This window comes from Strigops habroptila, chromosome 18 (assembly GCF_004027225.2).
Source record: "Strigops habroptila isolate Jane chromosome 18, bStrHab1.2.pri, whole genome shotgun sequence".
In the NCBI taxonomy this organism is placed as follows: Eukaryota; Metazoa; Chordata; class Aves; order Psittaciformes; family Psittacidae; genus Strigops; species Strigops habroptila.
This window is the reverse complement of record NC_044294.2, coordinates 1,667,071-1,690,369: the sequence shown is the minus strand read 5'-3', so window position 1 is coordinate 1,690,369 and position 23,299 is coordinate 1,667,071. Positions and strand designations below refer to the sequence as shown.

At 51.1% G+C, this 23,299-nt stretch overlaps 1 protein-coding gene across 4 annotated transcripts in view; it reads left to right on the top strand.

The window, feature by feature from the left end:
• The window catches only part of PLXNA2 (plexin A2), a 287,247-nt gene that overhangs the window by 81,923 nt on the left and 182,025 nt on the right, over positions 1 to 23,299 (top strand). For 3 of the 4 annotated variants that reach the window (XM_030473343.1, XM_030473342.1, XM_030473340.1), the window contains exons 2-3: positions 19,156 to 20,410; positions 21,854 to 22,036. In XM_030473343.1, the coding sequence (XP_030329203.1) occupies positions 19,223 to 20,410; positions 21,854 to 22,036 (1,371 nt within the window). In that variant the 5' untranslated portion in view covers positions 19,156 to 19,222. Of the gene's footprint in view, positions 1 to 16,872; positions 16,898 to 19,155; positions 20,411 to 21,853; positions 22,037 to 23,299 lie in introns of those variants that run through there. The other variant, XM_030473341.1, reaches the window with a different exon arrangement.

Sequence of the window (23,299 nt, the reverse complement as noted above, 5' to 3'; positions counted from 1 at the left end):
TAAAATAGCTTTGATTTAAGAAACTTGGTGCAAGTGATGAGTAATGTGAATGTACAACTGTTGTGAAATGGCTTATCTAGCAAACCAGTCATCTTCCTCAACTCTTCTAACCATATCCACAGCACTTGGCGCAAGAAGATAAAATAACCCAATTTACTCTTTATTGACTTTATAGCATTGTTTGATGTAATTAATTGTGGAGTTCCCTGCCCCAGCTTATAACAAGTTTGTGTGGTGGAAACAGGTAACAGATGCTGCATAAGATCTACGCACCATCCACCAAGAAGATAGAAACAGTGCTTCCCGATGCTCGTGCCACGCTGGGTGTTGTTCTTGGTGTTAACCCTGAGCTTCCCCTGCCCCTGAGCAGAAGGGAACTCGAACTGGATGCAAAAGGGAACACACAGATCCCGGCTGGCTGCGGGAACCTGGAGGAGAAGGGTCTGCTGCTGCCCTGTGCTCTTTAACTCTCTTCAGCAAATTGCATTAGTATGTGACAAATTGGCTTGCAAAGCAGCTAAATGGAAATGACATTTGGAGCCGTTTGCTGTGCAGACCCTCTGGTGTTTCAGGGAAACATGTGATTTGCAGTATCTTCCTGAGATCTCCACTTTAACTACCTCTACAAGGCTTTCCAGAACTTACTCCAAGAACTCCTGTGGCAGCTAAATGTGGGAGTCTAGAGCATGTCTTGGAATAATTGCCCAAGAGCTAGGGCGAGATGTGGGTGTAGACTGTCTCATGGTGTAGGCAGCTTGTGTGAAGAACTGGAGTAGGAAAGGAAGCAAAAGGTAATATCCGTGGGGCAAGAAGGCTTAAGGGGGAAGCTTCTATGGAGAATTGAATTAGGAAAGAGAGCAAAAGCTAATACGGGGTGAGAAGACTTAAGGTAGAAGCTTATATGAGGAATTGAAGGAGTAAAGAGAGCAAAAGCTACTATTCACAGGGCAAGAAGGCTTAAGGGGGAAAGCTGTGCTTGCTGTTGGGTGCCAACCTGATGTGTTCCTGTGGGAGCTGCATCTTTGAAGCACCTTTTGTTCAGCTGTGGTTGTTTCAGTGGCTCTCGGAGGAGTGGGCTGCATGGTACCACACCAGGAATGTGTACACCTGCCTCTCTCACCCCTCTCCTCAAAGCAGCCACACGTCTGTTTGAACACAGCAATGATCAAGCTGGTTTAATTGGCCCCTCTGCAGTTTGAACAATAAATATGCAATGTGGGGAGAGTGCCCCCCTCTCCTGCACGGCGCTGAGGCTGTCATTTCTGACGGGGAAGTGTGTGCTCTCCGCTCGCTCCGTCCCTGCACGCTCGGGCACCGCGCTCGCTCCCGCTCCAGCATGTGAAAACTGCATCCCCCATCTGTGTTTGGCATCCTTAAAAAGAGAAAGGGGGGGGAAGAGAAATGATGAACCTGAGCACGCAGTGCTCCTGAGACAGGCCCCTTCACATTTCTAAACACTCTTGATTATTCAGCTAATCTTTATTTCATGGGCCTGTTACAAGAAACACAAACGGGGGAGAAAGTAGAAGGCGGTGACACATTTAAAATACACAAGAAAAGTGCTGGCAGGAATATAATCGTTCTTATTCCAGCGATATGAAATATTTATGGGCCTAAGTTGTGGCAAGATTTTCTGCCCCCCCCCGCCCCCCCCCCCCTTCCTCTCCCACCTAACTCCGAGATGTTTATCCCAGTAAAATAGGAACTGGAGTGCACTGGCTGTGCTGTGGCAGAGCCCTGTCCTTATGCACAGCCGGACGCAGTGTCCGTCTGTCCACCCCTGGGCAGGGAAGGGAGGAGCGCAGAGCTCTGGCCAAGCTGCCCAGCTAGCTCGCACGGGGAGCAGAGCGTTGTGTTACAGTCTGTTAACTCAAAATAATTCAGAAGCATCCCCTCGGAGAGCTTGTGAAAAGCCCCCTTTGAGGTGCCCGTGTTTGGTAGGAGCCTGCGGCTCCCCCGGGGCATTCTGCTATTAATTCATTAGATCTGAGGGTTTTTTTCCCCTCTTCCCCCTCCCCTCTTTCTCTCCCCCCCCCCACCCCCCCCTTTCTCTCCCTGGCAATTCAAACAGTGATGAATGGACAAAAATCCCTCAAGGGAAACATTTTTTCACTTAGTTACAAAGATTTCATGGCTAATTAGAGTAAATGTGGTTTTTAGAGTGTTAATCTCTTAACCAGCTTGGCTAGGAGGCCACCGCCACAACAGCAAAGGGGAGGGCAAGGGGGAACCAAGGGGGAAAAGGTGCCACCGAGTTCTTCCTGGGGCTGAGCCACGAACGCCAGTGGCTGGATCTGATGTGTCTTTATCACCAAGAGCATCCCATGTGTGACCTCCTCAGCCCTGCTAATGAGGTGCCCACCTTCCTTCCCAGGGCATGGCGCAGGGCGTGGGCACAGCTTGGCTGGGTGAGACATGAAGGTGGTTTGGTCTGAGGAGGCCACGAGCTCTTTTGTCTGCAGAAGTGGTGCAGAGGGAGCCTCCGGGATGAAAAGCAACGCAGGAACAAAAGCAGAATTGAGGGCAGTGTTGCTGTCCTTGGGCAGCGGTGACAGCCGCCCGGGGCTTGTGTTCACATTTGTTCTCTGCAGTGAAAATACGTGTATTTACTGGGTGGTTTAGTGCTGGTGATGGAGGTGGGCTGTGAGTGGACCTGGTGGGTGCCTCCGGCTGTGTCCCCATGTGCCACTGCAACCAGAGTGGCCACGATGCCTCCAGCCCGTGCTCTGCAGCGAGCGTCCGGGCTTGCTGGTGAGGTCCAGGTCTGGGTGGCACCTCATGGCCAAAGGCAGATGTTTTGCTGATGGAAGTCATCCTCTCTTTGCTGCTGTGAAGGGGATTTATCCTTGATGTCTGCTGTCATCTTCCTCTCTCTTCTCATCTGCGCTGCCTCCCGGCATCTGCCTTTTCCAGCCTGGTTTTGACTTCATTCCAAATGGCTCTGGCCAAACGGGATGAAGAAATCATGAGCTGCAGCCCACCACTCAGCCTGGGTAGCAGGGCTGGCCGGTGTCTGGCACGGAGCTCCGGAGGAGATGGGAGTAGGATGTCAGCTTGAAATTCCTCCTTATCCCACTAGAGGGGATCCTCCGGATCAGGCTGGCGGAGCCCGAACTGAAAATGAACATAAACCCGGCAACTGGTGAAGCTGGCCCGAGATGATGCAGCCTCTGGCTGGTGTGCGAGCCCCTCGGAGGGGCTGCGAGTCTGACCCGTGCTTTTGCGCTTAGGGGTGGGGGACAGGAGGATTTTGGTGCTTTTTGGACATTCCTGCTCCTTACCCAGGAAATTGTGGCTCCCTGGGATGGCTTGTGGCTCCTCTGCTCGCTGTGCCCTGAGCACAAGCACTGGGAGCTGCTTGGGTTGGGGTGAGGCTCTAATAGGGCTTAACCAGAAAGCACAAGTTTACCAAACACACAAGTGCAACATATGTCAGTGATGTCCCTAATCTGCTGTGTGTTCTCTGCTGGGGTTTGACTCCAAATTAAGATCCATCTGTGTGTTTTGGGGGAGGCTGAGTGATGCTGTCAGCCTGAGGCTGGATATGGGGCTGTGAGGTGGGGGACTGCCAGGGACAGGGTGCTGGGAAAGAGGTGCCCTCCCCTCCGTTATCGGGTAGAGCCCATCTCGTGTTTCTCACTGTAATCGCTGCTTCTGTTTGGGTGAATTCCAACTAGGAGGTGGTAATGGGGAGGGGGGCAGTGAAAAGCAAGATAAATGTATCGTATTATGAAAATTTAATCCTGCTTTGCCTCGACTGAAATTACATTCAGAGCAGGAGATAAAAGGCATCAGAGTCACGTTATAAAATAGTCCAGATCAGCTCCAAAGACAGAGTGATAGTGAGCGTGGGAGAGCCCTGCCAAGCCAGGGCCTCCGCTGTGCCAGGGCAGCAGCGAGTGCTGGACAGGAGACCAGACCTGGCCCAGCTCCGTGCTTGGAGGCACGCTCGAACCCATCTCTCCACTTGGCAGAGGAGATAGTGCTTCCAAGAAACAGAGGTCCCCTGGGGACATTTTGGGAGTGAGCTGATGCATTTCTCTGTTAGCTCCCTGCACTGTGTGCCTCATCTCCTAGGAGTTTCAGAAATACCATGGTGCGGAGGGATGGCCCCATTGTGTGATGGGCTCCTGTCTGGTGGGGGATGTCCTGAAGACCTGGAGAGGCTCTGTACCCTTCAGAGGTCCTGCCTACCCCAGCCATTCCCTCTGCCCCTCCAGTAGGGTGGATGACAGCAATGGACGTGCCCAGAGCACGTCCCCAGGTGTGATTCATGGCTCTCTGGAGCTGCCTGTGTGTTGTGCTTGGTGTGGCAGCAGCTTCCCAGGCAGGATCGTTCCTTGCAGCCCTTTTCCTGCTCCGACACCACTTCCCCGCTTCATAAAAGTGAAAGGTGACGTCTGAGTAAATATTACGCTGACCTCTCACCTCGCCGCCTCCCGCCGCCGCCGCTCCTCTCGCAGGGCCCATTAACGGAGCCGCCGGCTGACCCGGGAGGGGGCTCGGAGCACGGCAGGGGCTCGGCACTGGAGCACGGTCCCAGCACCTCACCGCTGGGAGCCGGACGGGAAGGGCAGTCTCCTTCCTGGCTGCTGCCGAGGCTGAGCCTCCTCCTGAGCGTGGTAAGTGGATGTTAGATCAGCTCAGCCCTTGCTTGGGCTCGGTGGGAGCAGTGCGGGCTCTCCTGGTGGGTGCTCTTGCTATGTAATACCGTAGCTGCGCTCGCAGTCCAGTGGCCACTGATGCTGGTGGGAGCAAGGGGAAGTGCTGGTTCAGGCTGCTGAAGGCTCTGTGGGAACACCAGCACAAATCCTTGTGAGTGGCAGGCTGTTCAGAGGGGTGGGCAGAGGCAGGAGCAGCTGAGCATGGACCCGGACTCTGCCTCTATGCGCTGACTTGGAAGGGCTGGACCAGTGGCTCCTACCTTCCATGACCTCAACTCATGTATGGGGCTCAGCAGTGGGAGTACCAGGATGTGGGGGATAGGAAGCCCTTGGGATGCATAGGGAAATCTTACACTATTTTCCTAGTGAAGGGATGGTTGGTGGTAGTCCATGGAGAGGCCATTCCCTGCCTATATCAGGGAACGTTAAAGGAAACGGCGTATTTTGCTTTCAACTCCTGGCCGGCTCTTAACAGCAGTTGAAAAACAGGCGTTTTAGCTCCCGCAGCAGCTCAGTGTCAGGCTCTGGAGCCCCATTTCCCTGTACCATCTCTCGGGAAGCCGCATGGCACTGGGGAAAACAGGAAACCTCTGGGGCAGCGCTAGGCTGCTCTGCCGCCCGTGACGCGCGCCGGGAAGGAAGCGCATCCACTGCAGCCGGTCCAGGAGCTGCCGTCAGACCCTGACTCAGCGTGGAATAAGTTCCTCGTGTTATTTCCAGGCTTGGGGAGCTTGGGAACAGATACCTTTTGGAGAGATTGATGTGTAGTGTTTCCTCTGTAGCAGTTTCATGGCAGCGGTAAGAGCAAGCTCGAAGCGATCCCTCGTGTGCGGTGTGGTGCAGTGGAGGAAACTGGGCATCCAGCGAGCAAAGGGCAAAAAGCTGTAGGTGTACAGGGATTTTATCTTGGTTTCCACTTCTGTTTGTTAACCTGGGAGTGAGCTTCCAAAAAGTGAGTTTGAGCTTTGAAGTTTTGAGATTAATTATACTTAAAACGAGGCTTTGAGTTCTTTTTCTTTGCTTCCCAGTTGCTGCGCTCTCAGAGTTTGCCTTGTCGAGGTTTTCTTTATAGCCCAAAGTGGCTGGTTTTGCCCCTAGGAGCGGGAAGCTGGGGTTCTGGGAATTGGCTGTTGGAAAAGCAGGTGCTGTAATGAATGTCTGTGCAGGGTTAAAACCTATCATAGTACTGAAAGGGGTGGTTTCCCACTTTTCGGAGGCTATTACAAAAGCAACAGTGGGTGAGGCAGACCCCAGCGGGCTGGTGGCTTGCCCAGGTAGCCAAATCGGAGGGATTCACGTGTAGCCAGCTCATGTGAAGAGCTTTGTTCCCTGTGGCTGGATAGATTTATTGATGTCAGAGCAGAGAAATGGTAAGTTGGCTGCTTAACAGGGATGTTACAGTTCAACTCCATAAAACACGCAGGCTGTCTCCTTTACTCATTCGTTTGCCAAGTCCCCAAAAAGTGGCAGTGACAGGAGCAGAGGATGGAGCACTGCCCTCATGGTCATATTTCCTGCCTTTGCTGGTTTATGTCACAGCCTGTAATGTTATTTAAACAAAAAAAGCCTGTGAATTTCCTTTTGATTTTTAATGGAAGTGCGAAGAGGTGGGGTGGAGAGGAAGCAGGAGCATGCCTGAGGTTTTCGAACTGCCTGAATTATTCTTATGCTAAAGATTTGTCATCTCACAGGTTTTAAATCCGCACTGAAGCTAAACCAGGGGAGCTCCTGCCCTTGGGGATGTTGAGAAGGGCTGAGCAGGGTTGGAGCGCTGCTGCTCTGATTGTGGTGTAGGAGCACAGCGAGGTCCTGGCAGCAAACCCTGACTTGGAGTAAGCTATTGCTGGTTCTGTGTGATGTGGGGGATGCTGGGTGTGATTCTGCGTACTCCAAGCATCCTGGTTATCCTGGGCTTTGATGAGGAGTGACTGTGTGGATGTAGTAGACACCTCCTTTATCAAAATACACATGGGCACAAGAGAGTGCTGGTTTATCAATGTACCTGTTCCTCTGCTGGCCCCTAAATGTGTCTTCTGCTGTTTTCCTTTTATTAAGTGTCAGTGCTGAAGGCAGGGCACAAGTAAGAACAAAGATGCCTGAATCCCTTCATTCAGCCACTGTCTCTGGGAGATGTAGGGCAGCCAGAAAGGCTGGACTGCTTGGAGAGGGCTGGTTTTTCTTCAGGGTTCTTCAAAATCACTTTGTTGTGTATTGAGTGCTTCCCAAAGGTGCTGCTTGTGTACTTAGAGGCGGGAAATAAGCTCTTCCCAGTTAGCAAACCGGGAGTAAGAGCTTCTCAAAGTCCACCCCGGACTGAGGAACATTTCTGTGTTTGCCCTAAAGCTTATAAAACGTCTGACCTTTGATGTCTGCCCTTCTGTATTTCCAAATCAATTTAACATTACGGAGGCATCATCCATTGTGTTGTAGAAGCTGGAAGGGCCGGATGAAAAACATCCACAGTAAGTAATCTGTTTGGCTGAGAGATGATGCAGCAGCAAAAGGTTCGCTGCAGGCTATTTTTCTCCAAGTTGTAAAGTTCTCTCTGCTGCTCGCAAGGAGTTAATTGCAGCAGCAGTGATGAGCCCTTCTCTCATCAGTGGGCTGCACTGGCGGACAAGGAGCTTTATGGAGCAGGAATTGTGTTAAAAGCCCATTTGGTAGTAACAGGTTTCAACTGCCTTTAAAATCTCGTAGCAACCAAGGAACATGGGCAAGCGCTCCAGGGTTCACTGGAAGAAAGAGGCAGGAGCCCCTTTGCTTGTCCACTGGGATATAATAAGGTGCTGGTACAAGTCCTTGTGCAACTTGGCTTTTCAAGGCATAAATTGTGTGACAGGGCAAATCTGTTCCATCGGTTCCACCAAATAAATTCTGTGACAGGGAAATGGCCACAACTTGTCTTGGGCTGAGCTGGGAAGTGCTAGAACAAATTCTCAGGGAGAAACCAAAGCAAAGGCTCTTTGAAGGACTTCCAAGGATGTTGTTTCACTTGTTCTAACAAATAAGCCTGGGATACTGGGTCACTGGGAGACTTCACCTCAGGGGTGATAAATTGGGTGGGATTGGACTGACTTTGCAGATGGATTTTGTCCCTTCGGAGTGTGAATTCAGCACTATGGGGGGGTTTTAACCATTCCTTGCCTTGCAGACTTGTCCAAAATGTCAATCCTTGATGTCAGATCTAAAGGTCCATTCTCCTTGGGTGTGAGTCCTGCTGGCACAGGGCTTTGGGCAGCTCACCTTCCCCACCAGCCCTGCTCTCACGCTGTCCTCTCTATGAGCTGCAAAGGACCATTGAAAACCGAACCATTTTGGCTTAATTTCCTTCTCCTTCCAAGATTAAAAGAAAGTTTTTTAGCACAAACAGTGCAAATTTTAACACAAGATAAAGCAAAATATTGACTCATTTGTTCATCCCTGACAATTTCTGTTACGTTCTCTGCGAGTTTCCATTATCAACATGACACTTTGCCAGACTATCTGCTTTAGCCATCTTGTTACTGAAGAGGATATATTATTAATTTTCTTGTCATTTAGTTTTTCTCATATACATGGTGTCATTTGGTTAAGAGTGTTATGAATCTTAATGTAAGTCAGTTGGGCTTTGCTCCTGGCATCTAAAAAGACAATGGAAGCAGCACTGAAATGAGCCTGTAGAATGCACCAGTTTGCTGCAGGGCTGCACGGAAAGTCAAATTTGGGAGTTTCTTTTGACAAAATGTCTCAACCCTGTTGTTACAGTGGAAGATCTGCAGCTTTTAGGCCATAGATAGCTCAGATCATAGAGTTTTTGTCTCATGAGCTTCATAGAAATGGTTTGTGCATTTGAAAGACCAATTTGTGGTTGTAAAGGAGACACTTATAAAAGAGGTAGGCTTGTTCAGCCTGGAGAAGAGAAGGTTCCAGAGAGACCTTAGAGCAGCTCCAGTGCCTAAAGAGGCTACAAGAAACCTGGAGAGAGGCTTTGGACAAGGGCCTGTAGGGACAGGCCAAGGGGAATGGCTTTAACCTGCCAGAGGGGAGATTGAGATGAGCTCTGAGGCAGAAGCTCTTCCCTGTGAGGGTGCTGAGGCGCTGGCACAGGGTGCCCAGAGAAGCTGTGGCTGCCCCATCCCTGGCAGTGCTCATGATCCATGTGGGTCGCTAGTGCTGGTCCACGCTTGGGCTTCTGCATTGCCCCAGTGCTGCTCCGGGTGGCGGGAGCAGCAGGGATGGGACCGGGTCCAGAGTGAGCCGGCTTCCATGGAGGAGTGTTGAATTAAAGGGTGTGTGAGGAGCAATCCAAGCAGGCAGGCTTGCTGCATTCCTGTGAAATATGGCCTCACAAGTCCTTGAAGGATTTATTGTTTTCCAGGCACTGCTGGATCCAGTCCGATAGGCTGGATATAGGAAGGAAATGACTCAGTTGCTCTACAGACAAGTGCAGCTTTGAAATTCAAAGAGGCAGGAGACAGCTGAGAGGCTCCAACTCATTCCCATCGGGAGCCGGGTCCCTGTGTGTCTGTTATTCCTTGTGCACAGCACTTGGGGTTGCAGCGGGTGGGAGGGAGGAGGCTCTGCTGGGTTACATCATGACCCAGCGGATGCCTCCAAACCCTGCGGCGTGAGGAGAGCGGGTAATGGCGAGTGCAGCCGGGGGCCAGAGGAGGGGTGATGGCCACCGGGACTGTGGTGGGGCTGGTCTGTGGTGCTGGGAGCAGCTGCTGTGACCATTGCCAATCGATTGCTGCGCCGGGGGCACAGCGCGGGGCTTCAGGAGCCTGGGTTCTCTGAGGCATGTTTCCCACACACAGATGCACAGTGACCCTTGAAAACGTGGAGTTTGGGTGCTCCAGCTCTTGTGTCTCCTTTTACAGAATCCCAGAGTGGTTTGTGTTGGAAGGGACCTCAAAGCTCATCCAGGTCCAACCCTCTGCCAAGGGCAGGGACACCTTCCACTAGAGCAGGTTGCTCCAAGCCCCTGTGTCCAACCTGGCCTTGAACACTGCCAGGGATGGGGCAGCCACAGCTTCTCTGGGCACCCTGTGCCAGCGCCTCAGCACCCTCACAGGGAAGAGCTTCTGCCTCAGATCCCATCTCAATCTCCCCTCTGGCAGGTTAAAGCTATTCCCCCTTGTCCTGTCTTTACAGGCCCTTGTCCAAAGCCCCTCTCCAGGTTTCTTGTAGCCCCTTTAGGCACTGGAGCTGCTCTAAGGTCTCCCTTCAGGAGCCTTCTCTTCTCCAGGCTGAATCAGCCCAGTTCTCTCAGCCCTTCTCCAGAGCAGAGCTGCTTCAGCTTTCAGACTATCTTCGTGGCCTCCTCTCCACTCACTCAAGCAGGTCCATGTCCCTCTTGTGTTGGGGGTCCCAGAGCTGCATTTTCCTCTCACCCATCTTGTCTGGAGCTGGCCCCAGTGTTTGCCCTCTGGTCTGAGCTACACGGGGATTTGTGTAGCTGATGATTCTGCAAGACAAGCTCAGGCTTCTGCGACATCTTACTCATCAAGGTGTCCAGTCCCTCCTTAGCCTCATGCTGTAACTTCTGGTTGATGTCACATGTGGATGTAAGCAGATGCTTTCTCCAGCCGGTGATGAGCTTGGCTGGAAAGACGAGTTTTTAAATGACAGAAAGATCCTTAGCAAAGAAATGAGAGTTAGTGTTAAAAATAAAGAAAACAAGACAGCTTGTTTCATCTAAACAGAAGGGTTATTAAACAGGCTTGAATTAATCAGTGATCTGCCAGAGCTCTGAAATTGAAAAGCAGGGCAGAGGAGCATGGAGCAGATGAGTGCGAAGGGAAGTCACTTTCTTGAGTAGACATTGATGTCTAAACGCTGTAGGAGAGGAGATGATGTTCAGCTGATGGTGGGATGGAGTTGAGATGTCTCCGGGTCCTTGGCTGGACCTGCTGGCACTGGGAGCCCTATGGGCAGGTATGCACGAGACCCACTGGGATCCTGCAGCAAGCAGCCGCTGTCTGTGCGGCTGTGAGCGCTGCAGTGGCCACTGCTTGTCACGCTCAGTGGAGCAGACTGGGCAGGGAATGGACATGCTTTACATTTCCCAGGGCTCAGGCACTTGGAAACGCTTTCAAAAACTGCATCAAGCACCCCACTGATGCACTTAAAAGGGCAGGCGACCCTGTGTAAAAAGGCTTGGAGAAGTAAAGGCACTTCTTTCGTGTGGCTGATAACGCTGGTGTGGGTTGTAGTTCATAGCACATACTTCCACTAAGACAGGCCTGACGAGGGCTGGTTAATGGTCCCTGAAGGGTTCTTCAGTGCTGTGTGGCTCTCTCGTACATCAACCTGTCTGCTTCAGTTTTGTTGCTAATTTAAGGGCTTTTGCAGTTGTGTTCTGCCTTCCGAAATCCTCATGATCCCATGGTGTCACCACGGTGGATGATGATTTCTTCCACTTCTGCAGTGGGAATGCCAGCATTGTCCCTGGCTGCTGAAATCTGGAGAGAAGCAGTGAGCCAATGGTGCTGGTCACAGAGTGGGGATGACCCTCTCCCTTTGCGTGTTCCTCTGCTTCTCATCCTGATGGCTCCTGCCCCAGTTTGGTGCCGTTACCACCCCTACCCTCCCAGACTGATGGGGGAAGGTGCAGTGATGTACAGCACGATGCTCTGCAGTTGTGTAGGCTTGACTTGGTGGTTGTGGCTCATAATCCCGTTCTGAGTGGCACAGAGCATCATAACCAGTAAAGACAAGGCAGTGGCCTGCTCTTCAGCATCCCAGCACTGCAGGCTGAGTGAAATCTATAGCTTCACAGTTGGGGATTCAGCATCTCGGAACCTAATTTTAACAAATGTACAATTTCCTGGTTTACTTAGGTAACAGCACTGTGGCTACTGTGTAAATACATCTGGCTGCCGTAGGGAGTGTTGGGGATAACGAACACCACTCGCTGCACAGGGTTGGCACAGCCAAAGGATTTCTGTTTCAGGATTTCTGCTTAATGGAGTGGCTGGGGACCCATTTAATTTGAAGCTGGGGTTCTTCACTTGCCTGTGGTGCACTTGGAGTGAGGCCAGGAGAAGCTGCTGCTTATTTTTCTCCTCCAGTTCGGTGGCTGCGCTGTGATCCTCCCTCGTGCTGCACTGTAATATTCTCTTGTAATAAAGTGCAGATGGATGTCACCTGGGGAAAGGCTGGGCTGAGGCTGGGGAGATAAAACTTCTGCCTTTGCCACTGGGACCTTTTGACTAGCCTTGGGCAAATCACTTAATCGTTTAATCTGCTTGAGCTTGAGGTCACCATCCATTAAATTGCATTTTGTTGGGATTCAAGTTCATGAATAATCAAAGGAGGTTCAGGTGCACCAGTGAAGAGGGGTGGATAAACCTCAGTCCATCAGGACTTGGGTAAGAAACTAGTAAAAAGCACTTCTGAAGGGACATGCTGACCTAGATTGCCTGGAGGGGTTGTGGACTCTGGTTCTGGGGGTACTTAAAGACAGTTTAGAGGAAAAACCTCTTGAATGAAGATTATATCTTCCAGCAAGAGACTACATTAGAGAATCACAACTTCCTGCCCACAAACTATTTATGCTTGAATGTTATCCAAAGCCAGTGACCTGTTTGCAGAGGTTTGGCTGAAACTGAGGCTTCCCCTAACTTAACTAGACCAGCTATTACACTTAAGCAGTGTTACATTTTCCCCTTGTGTCATACTTCATCCAGGAAAATCAGGGTCTGTTCTGCTCCGTGCTGCAGTGCTTGGCGTTGTCTCCAGCCTTGGGTCTGTCCTCAGGGACTGCATGGTGAATAAAGTCCTCTTTTCCCAGCACCTCTCTCAGTGCAAGGTAATTTATAAGCTATTTGGCAGCAGCGTACTTGAAGCTCAATAGCTGCCAGCTGTGGTTTCTCAGATTGCAGGTGTCAAGTAGCAGCACAGGGGAAGAAAAAGGGGTCTAATTTCTGCCACCTAGGTGTCCTGGGTTCATTAGGAGCTTTTTCTTTTGGGGTTGGTGGGTTCAATGTCACCAGCTGCAGTGCACAGCTGGATGTGAGCCATGGCTGCAGTCCTGCTTTAGGTTTGCCAGAGGAGCCAGTGATGACCTTGTCGTGTTAAAGAAATGCCTCCTTGCTCTGTTTCAGCATCCTTGAGGACTGGAGGTAGCTGTGCCTGTGTTTGCTTGTCACCACTGTCATGGAATCATAGAATCAACCAGGTTGAAAAAGACCTTTAAGCTCATCAAGTCCAGCCATTAGCCCAGCACTGCCAAGGCCACCACTAAACCATGTCACTGGGGGCCTATCTACACGGTTTGTGAACACTTCTAGGGATAGTGATTCCACCACTTCCCTGGGCAGCCTGTTCCCATGCCTGACAGGGGAGAGTAGCCCTGCTCTGCTGAACAATCTCTGATCAAAGAGTTCATGAGCACAGGCGCACCAAGAAGCACTGAACCAGTCCCTTACACGCGCTTTATTCAAGCAGTTTGTGCTTGGTAACTCCTATTTGAGTTTCCTGTTACTTGTCCAAGTACCTCATGTGTGAAAGCATTATCCCCATTTGACAGGTGGAGCAAACTGAGTCTGAGTAATGTGACTTGTCCAGTTCTATTCAGCAAGTCTGGGACAAAGCCAGGAGTAAGGTCAGGTCAGAGCACTGTGCTGTGCTCTCCAAAATGTAGTTGCAAAGATGGAGCTTGCAGCAGGGATTTCCTGTTTCTCTTTACCCCAGACCTGTTGAGATGTGTTTGCTCGAGAGGGAGGAGGGGAGGAGAGGTGGCTTATCCAGTATGCATTGTATAACCAATATCTGAAGTCTGGACAAATTTTGTGCATAATTCATGCAATCGTGTTTGTTATCAGGGAAATGCCTTTTCATGGCTGGGTTTTGTTCTTCCCGTCCTCTTCCTTGTCCCAGGTCTGGAGGAAGTAATAATCACAATGCTGTATTTTGCCCTCGTAACTCTTTCTCAGAAAGCTGACGAGGTTGTGAAATACCATCTCCGTGAATAAGCAGCTCTGGGGAAGCAGGTTCCTGCCTGTGGCTGCCAGCGCAGTCCTGCGGAGCCAGGGACAGGCACTGCCGAGGGGCCATGCAGCAGAGGCTGAAGCATAATGATGCCCCATCCCTGGCAATGTTCACGGCCAGGTTGGACACAGGGGCTTGGAGCAACCTACTCTAGTGGAAGGTGTCCCTGCCCATGGCAGGGGGTTGGAACTGGATGAGCTTTAAGGTCCCTTCCAACCCAAACCATTGTCTGTGATTCTATCTAAAAGGACAGAATCCATCTCCAGATTAGGAAGCAGTCGTGGGCCCGTTGTCCCACTCCCCGCAAGCTCAGTCATTGCTCAGGAGGCTTCATTGTGTGAGGCAGATCCCCAAACCCATGTGGCCTTAGGAAAAAAAACATAGTGGATTTTATTGCCTTCTCTGTGCCCCCTTGTCTGGTGGTTGGTGACCCTGGTGGCCTCTGGGCTGGGAACAATGCAGGGACATCCCAAGAAAAGTACATGGTACATGGAGGTGAGGATGCGGGGGTCGGTGCGGATGCCTTTGCTGTGTCTCGGAGATGCTGGGGCTGTAGGAGCTACATCTTCCAAAGGGGATGGAGTGTCCCAGGAGGCCAGAGGCAATTGGTGGGGGGTGTGAGGCTGTGTATAAATCACTGCTCACAAGACCAACCCTACCCCTAAAGAAAAGACCCCAATGCCACGAAGCAAATGCAGCTGCTGCACGGGTGACATCAAAATTGTCCCTTTGATCCATCATCTTCCACAGGAGCTTCTCTTTTTGGTTTTGCCTTAATTTTCCTTTATTTTCGTGTGTGTGTGTATGTGCATAAAATGCCACTAATGACAAACCGTGGTGCCTGGCAGTGAGTGACAGCTGAAATAAGAGAAATGACTAATCGGGCCTCCTGAAGCCCTGTCGTATGGAGATTAAATGAGCCCTTTTTTCATGCCCCCTCAATGAGAATCATGGGCATTTGAATAATAATATTATAGCCTCCATTAGGATGACAGTGGGGGAAAAAAATCAGCTCAGACCTGTGATTATTCCTTCAATCTAATAATTATTTAAATACCAGATAACTCCTTTCAGCTTAATTGAGGCCTTTCAGCTGCTTGGGTTTATATTGTGTCCCTGAATTTACTCTCTCTTTCACCTTGCGTTACTAATAGCTTCAGATTGCTTTGAAGGCCATATTTTAAACTCGCTTCCAAAAAAAAAGACGAAAAATTAGTGGTCAAATAGTATTAAGGATGAGAGTTAAAATTGCCTGCTCTCCTGTTTCCCTGGTGTTTAACTCCCCAGCTGCACCCAGCCATCCCCAAACTCCTCTGCAGGGCACACAATGGGTTTATGCTGATGGTTGATATCTGTATCATAAAATAAAACATAGAATGGTTTGGGTTGAAGGGACCTTAAAGCTCATCCGGTTCCAACCCCCTGCCACGGGCAGGGACACCTTCCACTAGAGCAGGTTGCTCCAAGCCCCTGTGTCCAACCTGGCCTTGAACACTGCCAGGGATGGGGCAGCCACAGCTTCTCTGGGCACCCTGTGCCAGCGCCTCAGCACCCTCACAGGGAAGAGCTTCTGCCCAAGAGCTCATCTCAATCTCCCCTCTGGCAGGTTAAAGCCCTTGACCTGCTGCTCATGCTTAATCTGTGGTGTTCACCCACATGTTGCCCCAGCTCTGGGGTGGTGGGGACCTGGTAGGAGCATCTGCTGCAGCGGGTGACATGGAGCCAGGGATGGATCATTTTCCCATGGCTCGTTCATGTAGGATGTCAGCTCATGGCCATGCTCTGTCGTCTTCAAATAATGTTTGAAAGTGCAGATTACTCTTCCTGGATGATCTCTCTTGCCTTTGGCAGTGACTGTTCACAGATACTCTGCAAAACCTTCTCTGTAAGGCACCGCATAGGAGCGGGGCTTCACTGACAGCTCTGCTGCACAGCAGCCCCAGCCTGGCTCTGGCTTTTGTACTGTTCCTGAATGAGAACGTTGCTGGGAAAGATGTAAAACTGCTGTGGCCTACGTGAGGAGCTTCTGTTGGCCCATATGTATATCAACGTTAATTATTTAAATGTATTAATTTCTAGCTTGCCCTGTTCTTTTCTCACTTTGTAATGGAACAACATTTTAAATATTGGAAAGCTGCCGAGCAGGAAAACTCCTGTGTGTGGAGCTTTACAGCAGAGCCTCCCTGTTCCCTGCAGAATCTCTTTCACTTTCTGGGCTTCTCTTGAAGCCCTCTGCCCGGAAGCATCTCTTCTTAAGGAATAAGAAAGAGAGGGACCCTTGATTTTGGTCCTGCTGTTATGAGGGATGCTTTGGCCCTGGAGGAAAGCCCGTTTGTGCTGCTCAGGGCAGAGCCTGCCTTCTCCATGCCTTGTGGTGCTGCAGCCATCACCTCCATGTCCTCCCCAAGGCAAGGGCAGTTGGGTCGTCATGTCTGAGCACTTGCTTGGGGCACCACGATGCTCAAGGTTTCTTATATGTTGATATTGAGATGTTCTGCCATGACCTCGTGCGTTGATCTGGAGGTGCTCTGGCACTGATTTGGATGTTCCACAGGACTCCTGTGTCAGCAGCTCTCATGCCAGCTTTCTGGGCTCCTCTTGAGCTCTCCCATGGTGCAGTGTTCCCTGTGTGATACAAGAAGGCACCATGCTGCTGGCTGGCATCTCCCTGCCAGTGAGACACGTGGCTCGTGCTGCATTGTCATGTTATCCAAGAGCAAAGCTGCTGCCCGTGATCAGGTTGTTAGTGCCCACCATGGGTCACCAGCAGCCCTCATATGGGTGAACCTTCCTCTGAGCACATCCTTAAGAACCATTTGATTTGTGTTCTTTAGAAAGATTCTGGATTCAGAGAACAATTTTGGGGTGTTCACATGGGAATTTCATGGGAAGAGCTGGGGAGGTCACCCTGGCACATTGGGGTCTGTGGCACGGGCAGCTGCTTTTGGCCACAACCATCCAAACAAGAACAAGAACGCAGCAGGGTCTGTGTCCTTGCTGACAGAGAGAGAAGCTGCCTCAGCCAAAGGTAGAAATTAAGAGACTGGAAATAAGAAGCAAGCGGCTGGGGAAATGTATCTGCGAGCAGAATGAGAAACCCATTACCGCTCTCTTTCTCCTGTCTTGTCAGTGACACGGTGATGTGCAGCCCAGGGACAGAGCTCCTTTGTCACCTCTCAGAAACACCCGTCTCTGGCTCCCAGCGGTAACAAGCCTAAAGAGCGGCCGTTGGGTGACACTCGCTGATGAGCTCAGTGCAGGTTTGCAGTACTGTGATTTGAAATACCAGAATGGAGATCAGCATCAATCAAAGCAGGGGCTGCCCTGAGGACAGCAGAGCCTGAGCTGTGCTGGGGAGCAGCCTCCTGCATATGCACACGGGGCAGGGGAGCAGAGTCCAGTCACATCACCAAAGAGAGCAAATATCTCCCTGGTGTGTGTGCTTGGGGCTTGCATGGCTGTGGTGGGAGGTGATGGGGCTTTGGTGCAGGGAATGCAGGTGGAATGGTGGCTCGTCCTCAGCCTCTTCCCAGGGCTGGTGTGACCCTGTGGTGCTGTGAGGTGGTGGAGAACATTGTTCCCCATGGCGGGCCGAGATGTTTCCTTTATCCAGCCTGGAGCAAGGAATGTGTAATTTGAGATAAAGGAGAACTTTGTGATGGTTTTTTGAGTCCAGGCAATCAGATGTATCTTTGGTGATGTGCAAGGCTGAAGCCAAGCCAGGAGTACAAGTCATGTCAGGTCTGGAGGTGATAACAAGGATGAGACACAATCCAGTGTCATGTCTATGGTGACAAGGGAGGTGCAGAGCCTCAGTGCAGGGATGCTCCTGGGGACCTTACGTGGTGCCCGCCTCAAGGTGTTGTTCAGTTGGCTCCATGGCTCCTCTGAGCAGCTCTGCTGGGTCCTTGCTGGGTGCTTGTCTGGCATCACTTCCAGCTGTCTTGTAGGAGCCTGAGGTGGTGCTGGAAGCCTGGGGCTGAGCTGGGAACCAAGCAAATACCAGCTGCATGGGATGGTCCAAGCCAGACCCTCCTTAAGCTCAAAGAGGGAAGATTTAGATTAGACAGAAGGAAAAAATTCTTCGCTATGGCTGTTGTGAGGCACTGGCACAGGGTGCCCAGAGAAGCTGTGGCTGCCCCATCCCTGGCAGTGTTCAAGGCCAGGTTGGACACAGGGGCTTGGAGCAACCTGCTCTAGTGGAAGGTGTCCCTGCCTGTAGCAGGGGGTTGGAACTGGATGAGCTTTAAGGTCCCTTCCAACACAAACCAGGCTGGGATTCTATGAAATGTGTGGATTTGGATTGTCTTTAATGTTGATGTTGTTGCTACGGGAGTCTGCCATTTTAGCAGAGGCACTGGGTGATGAGGTGGAGCAGGCAGAGGGTTATGAGGGTGCTCTTCAACAGCCCTGGTGTCCGCCCGTGTGTGTTGTCCGGAAGGGTGGGTGGAAAGCTCTGATGTGAACACATCTCACTGGGCTGGAGCGTCTCTGAGGCAAGCACCCGCTTCCTAAGGAAATTCCAGCCTGGTGATTGATTCCTAATTCAGGCTGAGAGCACCCGTGTGAGCTGGGAGGATGGGACCCAGGGTCAGTGGGGCTCCAGCTGTCCCTCGGGTCTGAATGAGGTCTAGATGCTGCAGGAGCACCCACAAATTCAACAACTAAACCTGCCTGTGTTTTCTGCCAGAGGTCTCCACCTTGAGTCTTATCTTGCCTTGTCCTTATGGTGAGGCATGTCACTCAAAGTATGCTCCTGTTATCCATAGAGCTATCCCAAACAGCGTATGGACAATTCGGTTGGCGTCAGGTCCGTTGGACTCCATGTCTAAGCTGTCGCTTTGTGTAGATTTTGTTAGAGCAGGAAACGTGTCCAAGGCTCCCAGATGGGCAGCCCTGCACACGGTGCTGCTGGCAGTGTTGGGTTCCTGATCCTGCCTCCACCCCAATGGGAGCTGCTTTTCAGCAGCAAAGTACCTCATGAAGCCTGAAAAGCACCTTCAGAGCTGCTTCTGGCTCTGGGGAGGGGAGATGCTGGCAGCTTTGGTGTGTATGTGCTCAATGAACTTGCCTGCGTGAGACTTCTTCCTCGGGTTTCCGAATTAAATCATAGAGGATGCAAAGGTAGAAAACACCTCTTATTTCCTCTGCTGCTTCCAACAACATACCCTGCAGGAGACATCCTTTTAGCCAAGATTGCAGATTGATGGTTGGGTGTGTGAGCTGCAGGCTTTGTCTTGGGCTGAAGCTGATTATCCCCTCCCATGGCTGAGCAGAGTTCGTTATAAACAGCTAAACCACACAACAAATTAACATGCAGAAGCTGAACCAAGTGGCAAAGCATCAAGCCTAAACTGTTTACCAGTAAGTTAGGAGACCTGCTTAATTTTTTTGTTGGGCTTAGAGGCATCCTCACTTTATCTCAAGGACTGTGTAATTAGAAAGTCTCCTTTGAATTTTATCTGCAGGGCACACTGGATCTAATCCTCTGCTCTGTGTGTTTCTTTTCTTTCCTCAGAACCATGTGAGGGACGTTGCTGGGGCACAGGACGCACGCAGGGAACACAAAGTTTGCCTTTCCCAGGATGGATCAGAGGAAGAACTGGCCTCGGGTACTGGACTCTGACGGCTGGTCGGTGGCTTTGTTCTGTCTCTTCCTGGCATCGCTCTCCCGAAACGTGTCCAGCAATGCCTTGTTCAGCACTTTCCACTCTGAGAACCGGGACTGGACGTTCAACCACTTAACTGTCCACCAGGGCACTGGAGCAGTCTACGTTGGAGCTATCAACAGGGTTTACAAGCTTTCGGGTAACCTGACCATTTTAGTAGCTCATAAAACTGGTCCTGAGGAGGACAATAAATCCTGCTACCCACCCCTCATCGTCCAACCGTGCAGCGAGATCCTCACCCTCACCAACAATGTCAACAAGCTGCTGATCATTGACTACTCTGAGAACCGGCTGCTGGCTTGTGGCAGCCTCTACCAGGGAGTCTGCAAGCTGCTGCGCCTGGATGACCTCTTCATCTTGGTAGAACCCTCACACAAAAAGGAGCACTACCTCTCCAGCGTCAACAAGACGGGCACAATGTATGGTGTGATTGTGCGCTCAGAGGGTGAAGATGGGAAGCTCTTCATTGGCACGGCGGTGGATGGGAAGCAGGATTATTTCCCCACCCTCTCCAGCCGCAAACTTCCCCGGGACCCAGAGTCATCAGCAATGTTGGATTATGAGCTCCACAGTGACTTTGTCTCGTCCCTCATCAAAATCCCCTCAGACACCTTGGCCCTTGTTTCGCACTTTGACATCTTCTACATCTATGGTTTTGCCAGCGGCAACTTTGTCTATTTTCTGACTGTCCAGCCCGAGACCCCAGAGGGTGTCTCCATCAACTCTGCCAGCGACCTCTTTTACACGTCTCGCATTGTCCGTCTCTGCAAAGACGACCCCAAGTTCCACTCCTATGTCTCTCTGCCCTTTGGCTGCATCAAGGGAGACATGGAGTACCGCCTCCTGCAAGCAGCGTACCTCTCCAAGCCAGGAGATGTGCTGGCCAAGTCCCTCAACATCACGGCCCAGGAGGACGTCCTCTTTGCCATTTTCTCCAAGGGCCAGAAGCAGTACCACCAGCCACCCGATGACTCTGCGCTCTGTGTCTTCCCCATCCGCACCATCAACGCTCAGATCAAGGACCGCCTGCAGTCCTGCTACCAGGGGGAAGGCAACCTGGAGCTCAACTGGCTGCTGGGGAAGGATGTCCAGTGCACTAAAGCGGTAAGGATGCTCTGGCTGTTGGCTGTGGTAGCCCTTGAGAACTGCTATCAGTGGCCCTATGGAACACGAGCTTGCAGAATAGGATGACACGTAGGGACAGGACAAGGGGAAATGGCTTTAACCTGCCAGAGGGGAGATTGAGATGAGATCTTAGGAAGAAGTTCTTCCCTGTTAGCAACCTGCTCTAGTGGAAGGTGTCCCTGCCTGTGGCAGGGGGTTGGAACTGGATGAGCTCTAAGGTCCCTTCCAACCCAAACTATTCTATGCTTCTGTGCCTCAGTTTCCCTTAACATAGAACAGACATAATCCATGCTCTTATCAGACAGTTGTTGATGATGATGAAAAGAAGGGGCAGCAGTAAGGCAGATGAATACGGGTGTGCAGCTTGCTGGAAGTGTTTGCTATTCCCAACCCAGGGCTCTGGAAGCAAGAGGAAGGCTCTTGCCTGTCTCTGAGCAGGAGGGTGATATCAGCAAACTAACAAGATAAATACAAATGGCAGTGGCATCTTTTCTATTTCTATTCAGCTGACTTCTTTAATCTTGATTCACTTCTAGATTGTCCTGGGATGATTTGGGAATCCCTGGGGCCTTCTTTTGCCAAGCATAGTAAGCTTGGCTGCTGTGAAGAGAGAAACATGGGTTAAATGAAATGAAAGAAGGAAGGTGAAGATTATTTTGAGTGCTGGCTTGCACCCGGGAGAGTCATCCCATTGCAGTTACAACTAGATGTGCCTGAGCATTTGGTAGTTAATGTCCCTTGTGGAAAATAAGTGGACTGCAATCAGTGTGATGGCAGTCGGCCACCCATGTCACCACCCTGCTGCCTGTGCCATGGAGGAATTCACTAGAACAATCTCAGCTGATGTGTCTTAATAATACTTAGCTGTCAGCAGAATGATTTTTCCCTCACTTGTAGCAAGCGGTGTTCCAGGAAGAAGCCAGCACCCATATTCCCCGTGTCGTAGAAGGGAAACTGAGGCACGGAAAGGTGGTTTGTAGGAGAGTGCGCAGCAGGGCGGTGGAAGGAGCAGGAGTGCATCTTCCCACTTAGTACTTGGGTGGTTTATGTTGCTGGAGCCCATTACCTTGGTGGTTATCTAGCTTTCCAGGGCAGCAAGGCTGGCATTTTCCACAGCACCATGTTTACATGGGGAAGGTTTATCTCTGCCCTGGAGCTGAGCTTTTTGTGCCAGAGAGAGTGGATGTGTCTGTGGGACTTAGGGCTCCTCCTCAGCCCTGTCCAAACATGTTTGGGAGCAGCTGCAGAGTGTCTTGGCCTTGGCCACTGGGGAAGGTAGCTGAAGCTGGCAGGGTCCCTGGGCAGGGGGTGGCATGTTGGTGGCTCCCACCCTGCTGTCTGCACCACTGGCTCCCCTCTGCGTGTGTGGGGCTGCCCTGTGCTCCGTTTCACTCACAGCTGTCCCAAACCTCGTCTTTCCAGCCAGTCCCCATCGATGACAACTTCTGTGGGCTTGACATCAACCAGCCCCTGGGAGGCTCCACACCCGTGGATGGAGTCACGCTCTTCACCTCCAGCCGGGACCGCATGACTTCTGTTGCTTCCTATGTCTACAATGGCTACAGCGTGGTGTTCGTGGGGACTAAGACTGGCAAGCTGAAGAAGGTAAGCTGCTTTCTGTGACTTTGGAGGGCCAGGTTCCATTTTTCATCTTTCTTGGGAGACTCTGATGCGTGTAGCTGCTGCTGTGTTCTACAAGTGTCTCCCAGTGTCAAACTGGGAGTCAGTCAGGAGCAAAAACCACAGGGTTTGGGTCACAGAGAGCCTTGCATTGATGAGGCAGAATTCATCCATAGGTGCTGTTAGTACAGAGTGCTAGTGTTGGTGTTTCTTTTGAAGCAGGGAAGTGACAAGCCTTGAGAAAGGTGCAGTGCAAACTGCAGCATGGTCCTAGAAAAGGGAACAGATGAAGCCACGCAGTTCCCGTTGCTCTCTTGTGTGGCAGCTCCAGAGCATTCCCTTGCATGGGCTGAGGGCACCTTCCTGTGCTTCCAGCCAGTGACTTCCTTCAGCTGCAGGGTCATATAGGACTCAGCACCATTGCCAGCTCTTGCATTGACTGTCTGCCTCTGTATTACAGAGTTTTCCTGGTTTTTGTCTGGGCTTTTTGCTTTTTATCATTCAGTGAACTGTGGTGTGTGTGTCTGTGCACGTGAGGAGTGAACATTAGCAAGCTGTATCCAAGGTCTCGGATCTTTCCTCCTTTTTGACACACTGATGGAAATCTTGCAGTAGTTTTGAGTTGCTTCCCAGTAATCCTTGTGTAGAAGACCATGGTGGCGGCAGGATGTTTGGCCATGGAGAGATAGGAATGAGTTAACTTGGCTGCTTTTGGAAACCAAGCCTCAGGGCAAAGTCCTACTGCTTCTCTCTGCCTCTTACCTCCTACTCTTCCTTTGACAGTTGCATGATTGATCAGTCCTGGAAGATAACATTCCTCATCCTCTGCATCACAAAGCTAGGGTTAGTTGCCCGGGGCAAAGAGATGCTCCTACTGGTTTCCTCCCCCAGCACAGGGGGTGGGGGGGAACTGATGAGTTTTAGGGTTCTGAAATCCAGCTGGGATTTCCTCCTCTTGGAGTCCTCTGAACAGCTCTGCAGTTTGAGCAGCACAAGGGCTGCTCAGGCTCAGTCTTACATCTCTTGTGTGCTCCTCACCAGTCCTCCATCAGGAGTTCCATGTTTAAAATGAGAGTGGAATGGCCTTGAGGTGTGCAAGCAGAGGTGTGTAAGGCTGCTTGTGGGAGCTGCATCTCAGCAGTGGGTGCAGAAGATGATAAGGGAAATAACAAGGGGAGAGAACATAAAACTAAAAGGGGAAAAGGAAAAGAATAAACACAAGTGATGCTCCAGCAAAACCAGCCTTAG